The sequence below is a fragment of the Garra rufa genome, chromosome 15, assembly GCF_049309525.1.
Source record: "Garra rufa chromosome 15, GarRuf1.0, whole genome shotgun sequence".
NCBI classification, from domain to species: Eukaryota; Metazoa; Chordata; class Actinopteri; order Cypriniformes; family Cyprinidae; genus Garra; species Garra rufa.
Window position 1 is genome coordinate 44,356,905 of NC_133375.1, and position 17,482 is coordinate 44,374,386.

General features: G+C 38.3%; 2 protein-coding genes across 3 annotated transcripts in view; both read right to left on the minus strand.

The window, feature by feature from the left end:
* Positions 1-17,482, minus strand: part of LOC141286736 (leucine-rich repeat-containing protein 2-like) — a 371,513-nt gene that overhangs the window by 140,493 nt on the left and 213,538 nt on the right. The window lies entirely within an intron of this gene.
* On the minus strand, positions 5,229-17,454 carry LOC141287360 (E3 ubiquitin-protein ligase ARK2C-like). 2 transcript variants are annotated; one of them, XM_073819491.1, is made up of 8 exons: positions 17,216-17,454; positions 10,613-10,922; positions 8,887-9,021; positions 8,681-8,804; positions 6,700-6,804; positions 6,508-6,603; positions 5,758-5,861; positions 5,229-5,668 (listed from the first exon to the last, which is right to left on the minus strand). In XM_073819491.1, exons 1-8 carry the CDS (start codon positions 17,274-17,276, stop codon positions 5,551-5,553), a joined length of 1,053 nt encoding a protein of 350 aa, XP_073675592.1. In that variant the 5' UTR covers positions 17,277-17,454; the 3' UTR covers positions 5,229-5,550. The 2 variants fall into 2 exon arrangements, 1 of the variants encoding a protein (XP_073675592.1); XR_012339450.1 differs by lacking the exons at positions 5,229-5,668; positions 5,758-5,861; positions 6,508-6,603; ... (2 more) ...; positions 8,887-9,021; positions 10,613-10,922 and adding an exon at positions 15,600-16,520.

Below are 17,482 nucleotides of genomic sequence, written 5' to 3' on the forward strand. Positions count from 1 at the left end.
TGCCCAGCTAAACGCAGTTTTCCATTCTATGGCACCTGTAAGTGAGCTTTAAGGACACTCACCTTTGACCTGAGGCTTGACCTTGTGCATGCTTCCTGTGGTGTGAATAATTTCTCAAGCGGCCAAGACCGCAAGTATTGGGACAGGCCCTTACACAAACATGCTCAAGTTCCTGATTTAACGCTCTGATTACGAGAGACTGTCAATGCATCTGATATTCAAGTAACAAACAACCTTTTGAGGCATTTTGAACATTTTATTTGAAAAAACACATACAAAAAGGGTCATATACAAGACAAGAAATTAAAAAAGAAAGAAAATTTTGGGTTAAGCTATGCAACTTTTTGCATCATCATTAGTAATAAATACAGTACAAAATCCACCAAAAGTGAATCTAAGATTTCTTTTTTTTTTTTTAAACGCAATATACACTTATCTAGTTATCATACATTATAATCACCAAGCTATTGCTTAAATATTGTCAATACATATTTTCTACTTGAGCTATAAAATATTCATGTCAGAAAACATTGCGCAGTAACAGCACACAGCAGTGTCTTATACAAAGAGCCACTTCCCTTTCACTGGCAGGTTATTCAACTATTTTTTTCTTTTTTTTTTTTTCCTTTTTATGTCAGCAGCAGAGAAACATCAGAAATATTTATGGTAAAATATTTTAACATATGTATCCATTCTCATACGCATATTAAAACCTGAGAAAGACATGCATTACAGAGCTTGTGCTTTAGGATCTACGGTTCAGTCTGTTAGCGAAACATGACACTACTATTGCTTATGTCCAAAATCTGCTGGAGAGATGGATCAAATCAAGAGACTTTAAGGCTACACAGGCTAGAAACACAAATCATAAAATATAAAGCCATTGTTCTTTTTCTTTTTTTTATTTCGGCGCAAGTGTGTGTATTCCAGGTACGGCAGGAGAAATGCTTATTTTACTGGAAATCTGCCTTTGTAAAACACGACAGATCATTTATTATTTGGGGGATCGGAGCTAAAACGATGAACTAGAATGTACCACAACACGACCTGCATTCAGACATTTAAAGCCCCTCGTATGAAGTACCGATACGAAAAGAAAAATAAAGGAAATCTGCTACTAATGGGCACAAAATCAGCATCACTTTTCGTAATCGAAAGTTAAAGCCAGATGGGCACAAGACAAGCAGCTATAATCAATCACAGTAAGCGCTGAAGTCACTCCTCACTACTGAAAACACTGAAAAAACAGATTCACGGCCTGGAATCGGCGGCTCGGTTGCGAGCGGCCGACGTTTGCAGGATGCCAGTGAGAGGGCAGCAAAGCCGAGAGAGTGCAAAAAAACAGGAGAGACATGCAAAACAATTCCAGTCCATTGAACAGTTTGTCTACGAGCTCACAGCTGAACGACTCTTTGAAATTGCATTAATGGAATGTAACCAAAAAAACTACAGCACCACATACTAGCACGTTTCAGCACGCCCTTGGGAAGGGGGGATTTTTAGCTTGTTTTGACACTTATGCCCCTTTTAAAAGTACAACCGCATGCAAAGCACTCCCATTTAAAGTATAGCACGATGAGGTATTTATACACACGTTATGCTGACGGAAATAAATAAACCGACCGGTTACATTTGCGATACTAGTTCGGAACTTAAATACGCACCCATAGTAGGTGAAGTTAGTCATAAATTATGATTGTTAAATACTTAAGGCATTTCGACGCACAATATCATGTGTAAACTATAAAGTATGGAAGCTGGTTCTTGCCGTAAAAATAAAAAACAAAAAAAAAGTTATTGCGACTTATCGCACAATTCTACGAATTTTGAGATATAAACTCGCAAGTGAAAATTATGAGAATATATCTTACAATTCTGATAAAGAATTGCAAAAAAAAGATTAGAATTGCGATACAAACTTGCAAAAGAAAAATAATAATAATTGCAAGATATAAACTTGCAATTCTGAAAAATGAAGTCAGGATTGTGCGATTTATAAACTCGCAATTCTGTGGAAATTATGTGAGTTTATCTCTTAATTTTGAAAAGTCAAAATTCTGACTTTTTTCTAAAATCCTGAGATATAAACTCACAATCGCGAGATATAAACTTGCAATTCTGAGAAATAAAGTTGCAATTGTGAGATATAAACCAGCAATTCTGTGAAAATTCTGCAAGTTTATATCTTACAATTCTGAGAAAAATGTCAATTGCGAGTTATTGAAGTCAAAATTCCGAGAAAAAACTTGCAGTTCTGAGAAATAAAGTCGTAATTGTGAGATATAAACTCGCAATTGCAAGAGAAAAAAAGTCTGAATTGCAAAAGAAATAAAGTCAGGATTGTGCAATTATAAACTCTCAATTCTGTGAAAATTATGCGAGTTTATCTCAATTCTTAAAGTCAAAATTGTGAGATACAAACTCACAATTGTGAGTTTTTTCACTTTTTTTTCTCAGATCGTAAGATATAAACTCACAATTGCGAGTTATAAAGTCCGAATTGTAAGAAATAAACTTGCAGTTCTGTGAAGAGTCTTTTTTTTTCCCTCAGAGCTGGACTTTATAATTCGCAATTGCGAGTTTATCTCACAATTCTGAGCAAAAAAGTCAGAATTGCAAGAAACAAACTCGCAATTTTGAGAAAAAAAAAATCTGATTTGTGAAATATAAACTATAGATATAGATTCCTAAGATATAAATTCTGTCAACACCTCAGTTTCTTTTGTTCCTCAGAACTGGACTTTATAACTCACAGTTGTGAGCAAAAAAGTCAGAATTTCATGAAACAAATTTGCAATTGTGAGAAAAAAGTAAGAATTGCAAGATACAAAGTTGCAATTGCGAGGAAAAAAGTCAGAATTGTGTGATATAAACATAATTCAACATGATCAGTATCATATATTCTTTTGTTCCTCAGAACTTTATAACTGGCAAGAGAAACAACTCACAATTGTGAGATATAAACTTGCAATTCTGAAAAATAAAGTCGCAATTGCATGCTATAAAGTTAGAATTGCAAGATACAAAGTCCCAATTGCGAGAAAGAAATACGTTTATAACCCGCAATTCTGACATTATAACTCTCAATTGTGCATTTATATCTTACAGTTTTGTCAGAAAACGTCAGAATTGTGAGATAAATCGCAATTACCTTTTTTATTTTTCATTTAGTGGCGGAAACAGGCTTCCATAATAAAACACAGACAGACAATGAGAAAAGATCACGCTCTACACGGCGGACGAAAAACAAAACGCTTCCGGCTTCCTGGCTTCCAAGCAGCTGAACGCTTGGATTCTGGAAAAGTTGCGAAAGCAAAGTCAAGAAGGTTACTTCGTCAAACATACTACGAAGACATCTGAAATGCTACGGAAAAACAGTCACGTACATTGAAAGTGGTCAGTGAGGCAACAACCATCGCTGTGCTGTTAAAAAAATCTGTTCCCTTGTTTTTTTCCGTTTCTTCTTTTTTTTTATATGGAGTGCACGATACGCAAGGAAACTGAGTGCAAATGCAAAAGCAGGGAAAGAGGAACAATCACACGACCTCTTCAGAAAAGTGAGTGCATTTACAAAAATAACCACTAGCTACATTAAGACGACAATAAATAACTCCTTTGTTTGTTTTTTCCAGCATTGCAGCTACTTATGCGGAGAAGCTGTTCTAGCCCCACGCACAGGTTGGCGACAGTCGGAAAACGAAGAAGAGAAGAACTCAAACCAGAAAGAGACTGATCGTGGAGAACAGCTTAGAAAAGTCATGTTTGGTTTCTATAAAACAAATGGCTTTACTCCCTTGTCATGTCCTCTAGAAATGGCAGCAAACGGGTTTCATGCACGGTATGACTCTACAGATGCTGCTGTTACGACCAAGCGAGACCACGAGTCACAGAGCGAATGGAAACACAGAGTTATGCCGTTACTATTCAACGTGTGCTTGTGCTACAGGCATTAAGGTACATAATTCACTCGTGGAGACGCGTCGAGAACACAGTGTCTTCAGGATTAGTAGAATGTCGCGCAGGAAACGTCCTCATGCACGTCGACCTCTCGTCCCAAGAACCCCGGCCTCTCGCTTCAACATGCATTTGGTGGATACGTTTCTAAGCTTCGGAGGCGTCACGAGCACAAAATGCGGACTGTCACAGTTCATATCAAGCCTGGCCTTTACGGTTACAAACGGACGTCAAGCATCACCTCCGGAAATCACAGACACGACGACGGAGCTTTTTTTAAACACGGGGTCAGTCATTAGGCCGTGTTCACACTTGGCGTCTTTATTTTTTTTTAACTGCCAGTGTCTGTTTTACATTATAACCCTATGGAGTAAAACGTCTTTTCAAAAAAGCCCTGAGCGCTTTTTTTAAACGCCACCGCCGGTGTCTTTTTCTGCAGCTCAGAGCGTCTTTTCAAGTTGAAAAAAGTTTAACTTTTCTGAAGAAAACGCCCTTTTTTGACGGCTGACCAATCACAAGCGAGTAGCTAAACCTTTCTTTTTCGTAACAACAGGAAAAAATAGGAAAGGTGCCGTTATACAGACTTATTTTTTTGTTGTGAACCGGATTTGCCTCCCCGTTAACTTTAAAAAAAACGGCGTACAGCCGTATATGAGCCACATATCGACATGTACAGTAGCGCCGTTGCACTTCGAGCGACCCTTTTTCGAGTCCCGGCTCGCATACCTTTCCAATCCCGTCCCCCGCTCTCTCTCTCTCCCACTTCGCTCCCTGTCTATACTGCCCTCCAAAGGCAAAGTGCAGTATCTACGCGAACACTGAAACAGAAAAATGCCTTTAAAGTTTAAAAACAACAGCTAGTCAAACATGTTGACACTCTCATTTCTCTGAACGGGACACAATTGATCCAGAAGACTTTGCCACAAGACAAAACAGTTGTCACAAAGTCCATTTTAAGCCTTAACTCAATTTTGACCAAATGTGTAGTTACTGCGCTTTGCCTTTGGAGGGCAGTATATACTGTCCTATCAAATAAAAGGCAAAAATGTCAAAAAAGAAAAGAGCCAGCTTCCTTTTTTATCAACATTTCTGCTCCGCACATAGGCTACTGTTGCAGCCGTTGTTATAGCAACAAAAAGACGCCCTCTGCTGCAACGCTTCCAGATTTTTACTAAAAAACACTCTTGTCAACTTTTTCTTGTCAAAAAAGACACCAAGTGTGAACACGGCCTTATTCTACTCTTTACGCTTCTCTCGTTCACTAATGACTTTGATTCCCTTTTTTTTTTGTTTGTTTGTTTGTTTTCACGAATGATTCGTTCGTGACCAACCACACGTAATATGTCGGCCTTTGTGGCGTTCATGCTGTAATGCTTCATCCGTGACCTACTGAACACTGAGGACATTTGGTTGGTCTTCAGAGCACTTTGACCGAAACCATCGCCAACCGCAGTGCTTTTCTTCTTCTACATCGTCAGTTGGCTCAGAAGGCAAAGGTCAGAGGTGAGAGGTGATGGAGATGACACACATTTGGCAAAGTGCCCACGAGGGGACGAAGAAAGACGACAGGACTTCTAGCTAGTGCTACACGAGACATCAGCTGTCGGGGGACAGCTGCGTCTCAATGTCTACCCTGCAGATGGGACACTTCTTATTGGTGGCCAGCCACTGGTCAACACAAGCCTGATGGAAGAGGTGCATGCAGGGCAATCTCCTGGGAGAAGAAAAACAAAACATGAAGGATAAACCACACCAACCATTTTTTTTTAAATCAAACTGGTTTGGGAGTAGAGCGTCAACTACCTGACGTCCTCTCCGTCTTCAAGCATCGAGAGGCATATTGTGCATTTCTCATCCGTGTCGAGCTCTTCTTCATCCATGCCGATCTTTAGCTCTAGAGGTCTTCTCTATAAATCACAAGAGTTGTCTTTTAGCATATGGCTTTTATCCCAAAAGAAACTTACACTTCATAATTTACAAAGAGTAAAATAGTAAACCAGGGGCCATATGTATAAAACTTCTTAAAAATGGTCTAAAGGGGAAACGCTGTCAAGTCTGAGATTTGGGCTTTTTGGTTTTTCATGAAGTGTTTTTTCAGACTAGTGGAAAGGAAACACCCAAACGACACTGTTAAGTCTTTCTTTTATAGCACTTTATCTATTTGTGTCAACAGATTTAAATTACAATGCATATTTTTAAAGGCCAAGAGTTGTTTCTCCTACACTGAGCCATAAATCTCCACTTCAGTGGCACTTACACACACCACACTTTACATTTGTGTTCCTGTCTATCAGGGTTGGGGCCATTCATGAATTGAATTAAGAATGAATGGTAAATTCCAATTCACTTCCTGGAATGTTATTGGAATTGCATGCAGCTGACAGGAAATGGAATTGGAATCGAATTGGAATGTCAGGAAACAGAACTGAAATCAAATAAATTCAAGTAATTGACCCAAACACAACTGGAGGATAAAGAAGGTAATTTTGCAAGGATGCTTTAACCAAAAATGTCAAACGTTTTTTAAAAGCCATTGTACAGTTGTGGTTTTACCTTTTTATACTTGTGAGGAAAGGTAAACCTCTCGATGGTGGTCTGCACAGCCCCTCTGTTCACATTGCCCAGTCTGTCCTCCAACTGCAGGAGCTCCTGGAATCAAAGCCACATGGAAACACGTCACATTACACGATGGCATGAGAGAGAATGATTAGTTATGCGAGTAAAAAACACCAAGTGTGACAGTACCTCGTAACTCTCCCGCACGGCAGACGCATGGCGAGACGGACTGAGGCTTTGGAGAGCCAGCAGATGTAACTGAGGATATGGGTAGTTTCTGATCTCATGGACAACCTGTGTAGCACAACACCAATCAATCAAGTACAGTCAAGCCCGAAATTATTCATACCCCTGGCGAATTCTGACTTAAAGTTACTTTTATTCAACCAGCAAGTTTCAACACAAGCTTCTTCCAGAAGATAAGACGACGACGTACAAGAGACATCATTGTGGGGAAAAATATTTATTTACATTTGAACAAAAAGTGGCATGTCCAAAATTATTCATACCCTTTGCAAACTGTCAGAGTCTATGGGAAAATCCAAAGTTCTATACCATTCCAAATAGTCAAAGAGAAACTTGGCCTTGGGCACCAGTGGACATTTCAGCACGACAACGACCCAAAACACACAGCAAAAGTGGTGAAGGAATGGTTAGCAGACAAAAACATTAACGTTTTGCAGTGGCCCAGCCAGAGTCCTGACTTAAATCCAATTGAGAATCTGTGGAGGAGCTGAAGATCAGGGTGATGGCAAGGAGACCCTCCAACCTGAAAGAGCTGGAGCTCATCGCTAAAATATGGTCAGCAATTATAGGAAGCGTTTGATTGCTGTAATAGCCAATAAAGGCTTTTCTATTGATTATTGAGAAGGGTATGAATAATTTTGGACATGCCACATGCCATGGCCTAATGGTTAGAGAGTCAGACTTGTAACCCAAAGGTTGCGGGTTCGAGTCTCAGGTCCGGCAGGGATTGTTGGTGGGAAGGTGAATAACCAGCACTCTCTCCACCCTCAATACCACGACTGAGGTGAGTCCCTTGAGCAAGGCACCGATCCCCCAACTGCTCCCCGGGCGCCGCAGCAATGGCTGCCCACTGCTCCGGGTGTGTGTTCACGGTGTGTGTGTGTTCACTACTGTGTGTGTGCACTTGGATGGGTTAAATGCAGAGCACAAATTCCTAGTATGGGTCACCATACTTGGCCTCACTTCACCTCCTTTCTTTCCTTTCCTTTATTTTCATTTGGGAGATGGTCCAAAAAAAAATAAAAAAATAAAAGTAACTTTAAGTCAGAATTTGCCAGTGGTATGAATAATTTCACTTCATTTTCATTGTAGGCCATTGGTTTGATTTCCAGGGAATGGGAACTTATTACATTGGATATGAACAGTGTTGGGGAAAGTTACTTTTAAAAGTAATGCATTACAATATTGATTTACTCCCTAGTAACTAATTACATTACTTTTTATGGAATGTAATGCGTTGCGTTACTTTTGCGTTACTTTTTAAATCTGGGCAGGGCATTGCTTGTTTGTTTTTAATATAAAAAGTTCTATTTTTGTCAAATGTAAAAGCCTTTTCACACCAAAAGCCTCAGGCTTAGAGAAAAGTAAATTGAGGTCTGTACAGTAGACCGCAGAAGAACAAATGTCAACTCTTCAGCAATAAAAAAAAAAAAAAGGAAAACAAATGTTTGATTATTTTGAGTATTTTTTGCTTATTAGTATGGATGAATTGGATCATCGAAGGTCGGCAGCAAAGACATCGGTTAATAAAATAGGATTAAATACTGTATATAAAGGATATTTTTATTAATTAAAAAATTTAATTATTGCAGGTTTGCGTTGAATTTCACTGTTTTTATTCATTTTGAAGAATACTGTATCTGTTTTTTAGTGAGTGAGATGAATTAATGCATGTTCACATTTATTCTAGAACTAAAGTAACATCTTACTCACAATTTCACTCAATATGGGGACAGGAGAGCTTTTAATCAATAAATGGGAGAAAGAGTAAAAAGATATTTTCTTGTCAATTAAAAAGTAATGCGTTACTTTACTAGTTACTTGGAAGAAATAATATTATTACGTAACTTGCTTTACTTGTGATGCATTACCCCCAACTCTGGATATGAATGGTTTGCAGTGGATACAAAAGGCTCAGACTGACCACTTGTGCTGAGGTGGTGTTCCTGGGGAAGTGATGCAGTCGTGGAGAGGTCAGGTAATGCTGATAGTGTTGAGTGAGAGGAGAGACATGGTACTGCGGCAGGCCTGGATCCACACTCAGATCCCTGAATGCAAACACAGAAATGCCGTCAGTCGATCAAAGCCAAACAGTGCACTAGTTTATCAAGTCGCTGATCACAGACATACCAGTCTGTTCCTTCGGCAAGGTAGCGCGGCTGCTGCGGCACTGGTGGCGGTGGGGGAATGTGAATGGATGGAGGGTATTCGTACGGCGGCCGCAGCGTCTGCGGATGGGGAAGGGTTCGGTCTTGAGCATGTCTGCTGGGAAAATTGTAACGAAATGAGTCAGAACTGAACTGATTCTAAAAATATACCAGAAAATCTAATATTTTACCAGTTTGGATATGAAAACAACCACTAATGATCGTTTCTTAAGACATGGAAGATGCACTACAGGTCAATAGGGAATAAAAATTATACTTATAGATGTCACCACACTTCCCCTCGATGTTTGATTACATTAAGAAATGCACTCCAAAAAATGCTTTTCTTGATGATTTTTTGTCTTGTTTCCAGCCAAAATATCTATGAATTCTTAAATCAAGAAGGATTTTCTAGACAAGTGAAAATTATCGTCTTATTTTCAGAAAAAAAAAGTCAAAATAAAAAAGTCAGAAATTTTTTTAAAACAAGCAAAAATAATCTGCCAGTGGGATGAGCAAAATCTTATTTAAAGCAGAAAACTAGATTATTTTGCTTGTTTCAGGCAAAAATTCACTTAATTTTAACATATTTTTCTGAAAACAAGACAATTTTTTACTTGTCTAGAAAATCCTTCTTGATTTAAGAATTTGTAGATATTTTGGCTGGAAACAAGACAAAATCTAAGTATGAAAAGCAGTGTTTTGCAGTGTGGCAAACTTTTTTTTTCTTTTGCACTAATTTGGATAAATTTCCACAATATTAGTCTGAACATTGGATAAAGCAAGGTTCTAAATTCTTGTTTGGTTTTGTTGACATTAGATTTTGGACTTTCACTCTATAAATGAGAAAATATAGTCAAAAGGCAGAAATGCATTTTCACCCCATTTCACCATTTTTGGAATAAAAGATGTTAAGATTGATGTACGAGCAAAAAGAAATCTGTAAAATCCGCAAGTGCTGCTAAAGTGGAGAAAAAACTCTGCATTTAAGGAGTGCAATAAAATAAACACTCATTCATTTCTTTTACTTTATTTATTCACATTTATTTTGGATGTTTTTTTTTCCACTAGTCTGAAACAATACATTAGAAAAAGGCCAAATAACCCAAATTCTTAAAAACAATGCATGAGCAAACAATGTTTTTGCCTGTGAGATCTTGCCTTGAGAACAAAAATGAAGTTCCAAATTAAAATTATAGGTGGAACCCAATCATATATGAGCATATATGTGACCCTGGACCACAAAACCAGTCATAGGGTCAATTAGCAAATAGGCTTTCCATTGATGTATGGTTTGTTAGAATGGGACAATATTTGGCTGAGATACAACTATTTGAAAAGCTGAAATCTGAGTGTGCAAAAAAATCTAAACATTGAGAAAATCACCTTTTAAAGTTGTCCAAATGAAATTCTTAGCAATGCATATTACTAATCAAAGATCAGGTTTGATATGTTTGAAACATGATCTTTACTTAATATCCTAATGATTTTTGGCATAAAAGAAACATCGAAAATTTTGACCCATATAATGTTTGCTATTGCTACAAAGATTTTACCTCTATTTTTGCCATTATGTACCACAATAGGGTTGAACTCAAGCTCAAAGCAAGCCTTTTCCATTAAGGACAGCTAAACGAGTTTGTTTACCAATAACTATTGAGACTGGATGGACAGTAGAACTTTTGAAGTCTGGTTGATTATGGTCATACCTGGGCTGTGGAAGTATCCTCCTGTGCTGGGCTTCCAGGATCTGCTGCTGGATGAGGTATTGCTGGTGTAAAGCCTGAGGTAGGAAGGGCGGGGCCGGGATGTCCTGGAACGGTGGCGCTGGTATGTGGTTTAGGGGTGGATGTAACGCCGCGGCTGGCTGGTGCACGGGGCCGAGGTGATGGCTCATTCCTGTCTGAGATTGTCCTGGATGGGGCATTGGGAAATCAACAGGGATCTGGGCCTGGGGGCCTACGTGGAAATGCCGGCAAGAGGTAGCATGACTGTGCTGATGCCTGTTAAAATGAGATCCTGCAACAACAATGACACCAATTATGAATGGGATTAAACCGCCGCTGGAGGCCGGCCTTCCTCCTCTCCTGAACTTCCAGAAGAAATCAATCATCAGCGGTAGGGTGTGATGGGAAATGAAGAGTGAAGGTTTTGAACAGCGTGTTTGCGTTAATCTGTTGGTTTGGGACGCTACATTCACACAGTTTAGGATTGGGAATTGAACTGAAGTCAATCAGCCTAATTAATGTAAATATCTAGACTTGCAACTAGTTCTGTTTTGTCCAGTTTTAGTATATTTTTCTTCTAACCAAACATTTTGTCACTCTACAACAATACCCCTATTTTTTCCATCCTAAATAGTCATATTTCCAATAGTGTTGTTCATATGGCATATGTGAGCCTTGACCACAAAACCAGTCATAAGGTTTAATTTTTTTTAGAAATTGAGATTTATACATTGTCTGAAAGCTGAATAAGATTTCCATTGACGTATGGTTTGTTAGGAAAGGATATAGTTGGTTGAGAGGTAGAAAATCGAGAATCTGAGGGTGAAAAAATTGCCTTTAAAGTTGTCCAAATGAAGTTCTTAGCAATGCATATCATTAAACAGAAATTCATTTTTGATATATTTACGGCTGGAAATTTACAAAATATCTTCATGGAACATGATCTTTACTTAATATCCTAATGATTTTTGGCATAAAAGATAAATCGATAATTTTGACCCATACAATGCATTTTTAAGACTGGTTTTGTGGTCCATGGTCACATTTATCAACTGGTTGTGAGTCAAATGGCCAGTTGCATTCAAACTTGTCTTAACTGGTCTTATGAAATAACAGTTAACCAATCTAGTTTTACATTTTAGGGTTCAAATTAGACAAATAATTCCCACACGATCCATACTTGCAAATGTATCAAAAATGGATTTATTCACAATGTTTTGGTTTATCACCTATAAAACAAGTTATAACAAGAGAAAAGTTTAGACTAGTCTAAAAAGTTTATGCAAAAGGCCATTGAACTTTTCTGGTAGTTCACATTTAGACCACTAACCCTGAACATCCTGATGGATAATTGAACTTTTCAAGTGTTCACTTCATTATAAATAGGGTTCTTGTTCTTTTGGAAACCAAACTGTGTGTGGTTTCCAACTACTTCGCAAACCAATAAAGCACAAACCTAAAGGTTAAGATTACAAAGCACTATATAGACAACTAACGCTAAATTAAGTGTTGGTAGAACATCCTGATAGAAAATTGAACACTTCAGGTAGTCACTTCTTTGTAGAATATGGTTGTTGTTCTTTTAGAAACCAAACTGTGTGTGGTTCCAAACTAGTTCCCAAACCAACAAAGCACAAATCAAAGATAAAGATGACAAAGCACTAAAATATAGACAATTAACCATAAACTTAGTGTTTGTAGAAAACCCTGATGGATAACTGAACTCTCTAGGTAGTCACTTCTTTGTAGAATACGATTCTTGCTTTTTTGGAAACCAAACTATGTGTGGTTTCCAAATAGTTCCCAAAACAATGAAGCACAAACCTAAAAATGAAGATTACAGAGCACTAAAATATAGACCACTAACCCTAAACTTAGTATTTGTAGAACATCCTGATGGATAATTGAACTTTTCAGGTAGTTCCTTCTTTGTAGAAAACAGTTCTTGCTTTTTGGAAACCATATTATGTGTGGTTTCCAACTAGTTCCCAAACCAATAAAGCACCAACCTAAAGATAAAGATTACAAAGCACTAAAATATAGACCACTAACCCTAAACTTAGTATTTGTAGAACATCCTGATGGATAATTGAACTTTTCAGGTGTTCATTTTAGAAAATGGTTGTCGCTCTTTTGGAAACTAAACTATTTGTGGTTTCCAACCTAGTTCCCAAACCAATGAAGCACAAACCTTAAAATGAAGATTACAGAGCACTAAAATATAGACCACTAACCCTAAACTTATTATTTGTAGAACATCCTGATGGATAATTGAACTTTTCAGGTGGTTCCTTCTTTGTAGAAAACGGTTCTTGCTTTTTGGAAACCAAATTATGTGTGGTTTCCAACTAGTTCCCAAACCAATAAAGCACCAACCTCAAGATAAAGATTACAAAGCACTAAAATATAGACCACTAACACCTAAACATAGTGTTGGTAGAACATTTTGTTGGATAATTGAACTTTTCAGGTAGTTCCTTCTTTGTAGAAAACAGTTCTTGCTTTTTGGAAACCAAATTATGTGTGGTTTCCAACTAGTTCCCAAACCAATAAAGCACCAACCTAAAGATAAAGATTACAAAGCAATAAAATATAGACCACTAACCCTAAACTTAGTGTTGGTAGAACATCCTGATGGATAATTGAACTTTTCAGGTGTTCATTTTAGAAAATGGTTGTCGCTCTTGGAAACTAAACTATTTGTGGTTTCCAACCTAGTTCCCAAACCAATGAAGCACAAACCTTAAAATGAAGATTACAGAGCACTAAAATATAGACCACTAACCCTAAACTTATTATTTGTAGAACATCCTGATGGATAATTGAACTTTTCAGGTGGTTCCTTCTTTGTAGAAAACAGTTCTTGCTTTTTGGAAACCAAATTATGTGTGGTTTCCAACTAGTTCCCAAACCAACAAAGCACAAATAAAAGATAAAGATGACAACGCACTAAAATATAGACAATTAACCATAAACTTAGTGTTTGTAGAAAACCCTGATGGATAACTGAACTCTCTAGGTAGTCACTTCTTTCTAGAATATGATTCTTGCTTTTTTGGAAACCAAACTATGTGTGGTTTCCAACTAGTTCCCAAACCAATAAAGCACCAACCTAAAGATAAAGATTACAAAGCAATAAAATATAGACCACTAACCCTAAACTTAGTGTTGGTAGAACATCCTGATAGAAAAATTGAACTTTTCAGCTAGGCACTTACACTTAGAATACAATTCATGAGCTTTTGAAAACCCAACTATGTGTGGTTTCCAACCAGTTCCCAAACCAATAAAGATGACAAAGCACTAATTAAAAAAAAAAAAAAAATATATATATATATATATATATATATATATATATATATATTAACTAACCCTAAACTTAGTCTTGGTAGAACATCCTAATGGAAGACTGTTTCTCATGATCAGATCCATCAATTATGTTTCTGAAGTCTGAACTTTTCTTGACAGATTACTTTGTGATTGAGCGGTCCAATGAAATTGGCTGTTTTTTTTTTTTTTTTTGGAAATAATCATGCATCTATGAACCGTATTCTGCAGTTAGTGAACTGACGTGTCTCCTCACCCCGGCCCAGCAGATTTAGTGACTACCGAAAGCAGACTGTGAGATGGAGTTCCTGGACAGCTGAAGGAATCCACAGCTGCTTCAGTTTCTCTGCCAAATTTCTGAGCGAGTAGTAAACGTCTCACAGTGCTCTGGATTTAGTTCGAAGCTGCTGTATTTTCATGCGAGCGGTTAGCCTGTCACGCATAATCAATGAAGGGATTTGCGTTTTCCAATGAAAATGACAGAACTTTGGATGCATATGTGGGAACTATTTTGCAAAGGCAGTATACATGTGCTGGCAAAACAAAATCTCAAATCCAATGACATCTGAATAGACATGAAGTAGGACACCTTCCTGAATCAACATCCTCTGTTGGTTCTGGAACAACAATCACAGCCTAAAACTCAATTAAAATGACTGAGGGTTAAGAACGCCGTTGACGTCTGAAACAGGAATGTTTTTCTAAGACTCTTGATTCTTAGGAACATGTTTACTGTTATTTGTCCAAATGGAATGATTAACCAAAATGACATCAGAAGCAGCAGAAATCTCAGGAACCCAAGGCTTTTTTGCTGGTGCAGGGGCAAGACATGCAGTTATAGCATGCTTATTATGAGCTGACGTGAACATTAATGTATAGAGCAACGAATACACTTCATTAAAAGTCCTGGCTGATTACATAAATTAAACATCCTTCATTCAGAAGTGCTACTTGGTAACAAGACCGGTGAATGCTTGAAACATGGATTGAGACTGAGTTTGTGGAGTTGTGATGTAGGTATCTGCTGGCTACTTACAAGACAACAAATAAGTGAGGAAATGAATCAATGCACCACTTTATGGGTTTGAGGACACTTATATCACAGTAGAAATGGGAAAACATGAGACGCAGAGAAGCAGAATTACCCATCTCTCTAGTCTAGACTTCAGAATGAAGGAATTGGAAACGCATAAGCCTAAATCACCAGATGAAATCACGAATAACGTGTCGTCGCCACACTGAGAAATGGGCCGAGCCCATCGCTCAATGTGTGTTAGTGGGAGAAGATATAATCACAGAGATGAAATGTGTGGATACCTGGACACACCACAGAGATAGGCCACGTTTACATTGCATCCGAGCCATTTACCGTGAGAAGACTTGAAGGTGCAGCGTTAAGGAAAGGGATCTAACAGGATCACATTGGGGCGCCGCAGTAGCGCCGGTTGGGTTGTGGACGTCTACGGTTCTGGGGAACGCACACTGCACCTTCAAGTGCCTCAGCGATGAGCGTAAATGACCGCAGATCAACTCATTGAGGTCTCATGATGAAAAAAAGCGAGGAAATCAGTCTATCGGTCACAGCAGAGGGAGGAGGTGGGGGGAGACAATAAATGGAAATCAGCAAGAAGCACACTGGAGGTTAGGAAAAATACTATATTCTTTATTGAAAAATATTAGTATATGTGGATTTGTGTCATAATAATAAGTCCATGCAACAAATAAAACAACATTGACCAATAGCAAGGCCCACCATGCTCAGTACAGGGTTAACAGAACAAAAGCAACATCCATCCAATGAGCAGATGCATCGGCTACAGCACATTACAGTACAGCAGGGTACATCTTTACTACAGAAAGATTACATTGGAGTCTATTCAATGTAGAATCAAAATAATAATAATAAATGTGATTCATGCACTGAAGTCTATTACCAGAACAAAAGGTAGAGAAACCACAACCAAACAATAGACATTTGCATTGCTCTAATAGAGGATCTCAGTAGCAGTGCAGGAAATCAACATCCCTGCCAAATGGATGGCATTTTGGACGCAATTTGGACATCGCATTGGATGCCTTTCGGAGCCAATCGTCAGTTAGTTAGCGTGTTACTTCATTTGTCTGTTGTTTTTTTGCTTTTCCTCTAAACATGATTGTGAATGGCCGTGTAAAATCAGAAGGGCGATGAATGAAGCACACGTTATGCGGGGTGACAGCTAAAGGTTTGTGGGTTCGGTGATCAGCCGAGCACAAAATGCATCCATTTTACAGGAATTTACATACATGTTGACTACCAAAAGCTGGATGGGACATACATGAGTCACTCTTCTAGAGCTACTGATGTGGGTTAAACTACAGCACTTGACATAAAGACAGCAGTTGTAAATGCTCTAAATGTGTTGTTAGCTCTGGTTTTAGTGTGTGTTTGGTTCTCAGGAAGGGAGCAGATCTGAGATGTTTGTCGTCTTCTGATGGAAAGAGGAAATGAGGAGGGATCAGAACACAGATGATCATTAAAACACAATGATCTGATAATGCAGAATGTAGATTCAGCCTCCATAGACTATGAGACAGGAGATAAGAACAGAAATAAAGCACATGAAATCAAACTATGAGACAGAAGATCAGAAAACAGAAATCAAAAAAGCTTCATGAAATCAGTGATGGAGGTAAAGTTAGCAGCTGGTCTCGACACAACGATAAATTGCTCAAAAATAAGCCATGTTATTCTGATTCGGAGACAAACCCAGCCAAAACTCTTACGTTTAATACAAAGGTCTCTAGTCGACTGGTGAACTGATATGTTGATGTTTTATTTGTTGTCCGTTAAGCTCAGGCCTGAATTAGCATCTTTAGCTGTCTGAGGTAAACGCCAAACCTCACAAATAAACCTCAACGGATACATACAGCGCTCATTTGCTCGATAAAACGAATCAACAATCTGTCATTTAAGCCGAATTCAATTCTTAAAAGCCAATTGGTTGATTTTAAAGACATTTTAAAAGTAAAATCTGACGCGTAACGCGTCCTTCGCTCGGCTAACGTTAGCTAACGTTAGGTTAATATAACAGATTAACGTCAGATCCGAATCAAACCTCAGTGACTCGCTAAAGAAAATAAACCGTTATTTTATTACGATTTCCCCTCGATAAGGACCGACAGCAGTGTATAAATCAGTCGTGGGTTTAATAACCATGCATTAAACAAGCCAAAGGCCCTCAGATGTGATCTGATCGTGAAATAATGTGTTATAAATACCTCTATTTCTCACTGAGCCAAAGACAGGAAGAACCAAATATCCGACATGAACTAACACCATCCTTCAGATCTTCTGTTTGATGAATACAGACTGTAAACGGATGAATAAATAATGTACATTCAGCGGGATCATATGCAGTCAGTCACCGCGAGGACAAAGAACAGCGGCGGTGGCGTTCGATTCGCCAACAAATCGCTCTAGCGAGTCGATTCCTCAAAGTGATTCGAACGAACCGAGTCGCGAAGCGATCGCATCTGTAAGAGCGG

Excerpts from the sequence above, each read along its gene's own strand:
- LOC141287360 (XM_073819491.1), bottom strand. The coding sequence starts at position 17,276 with ATGGTGTTAGTTCATGTCGGATATTTGGTTCTTCCTGTCTTTGGCTCA. Across the intron at positions 6,805-8,680 it reads ACACCACCTCAGCACAAGTG|GTTGTCCATGAGATCAGAAA; the intron begins GTCAGTCTGAGC and ends TGTGCTACACAG. Across the intron at positions 5,862-6,507 it reads TTCCTCACAAGTATAAAAAG|AGAAGACCTCTAGAGCTAAA; the intron begins GTAAAACCACAA and ends TGTGATTTATAG.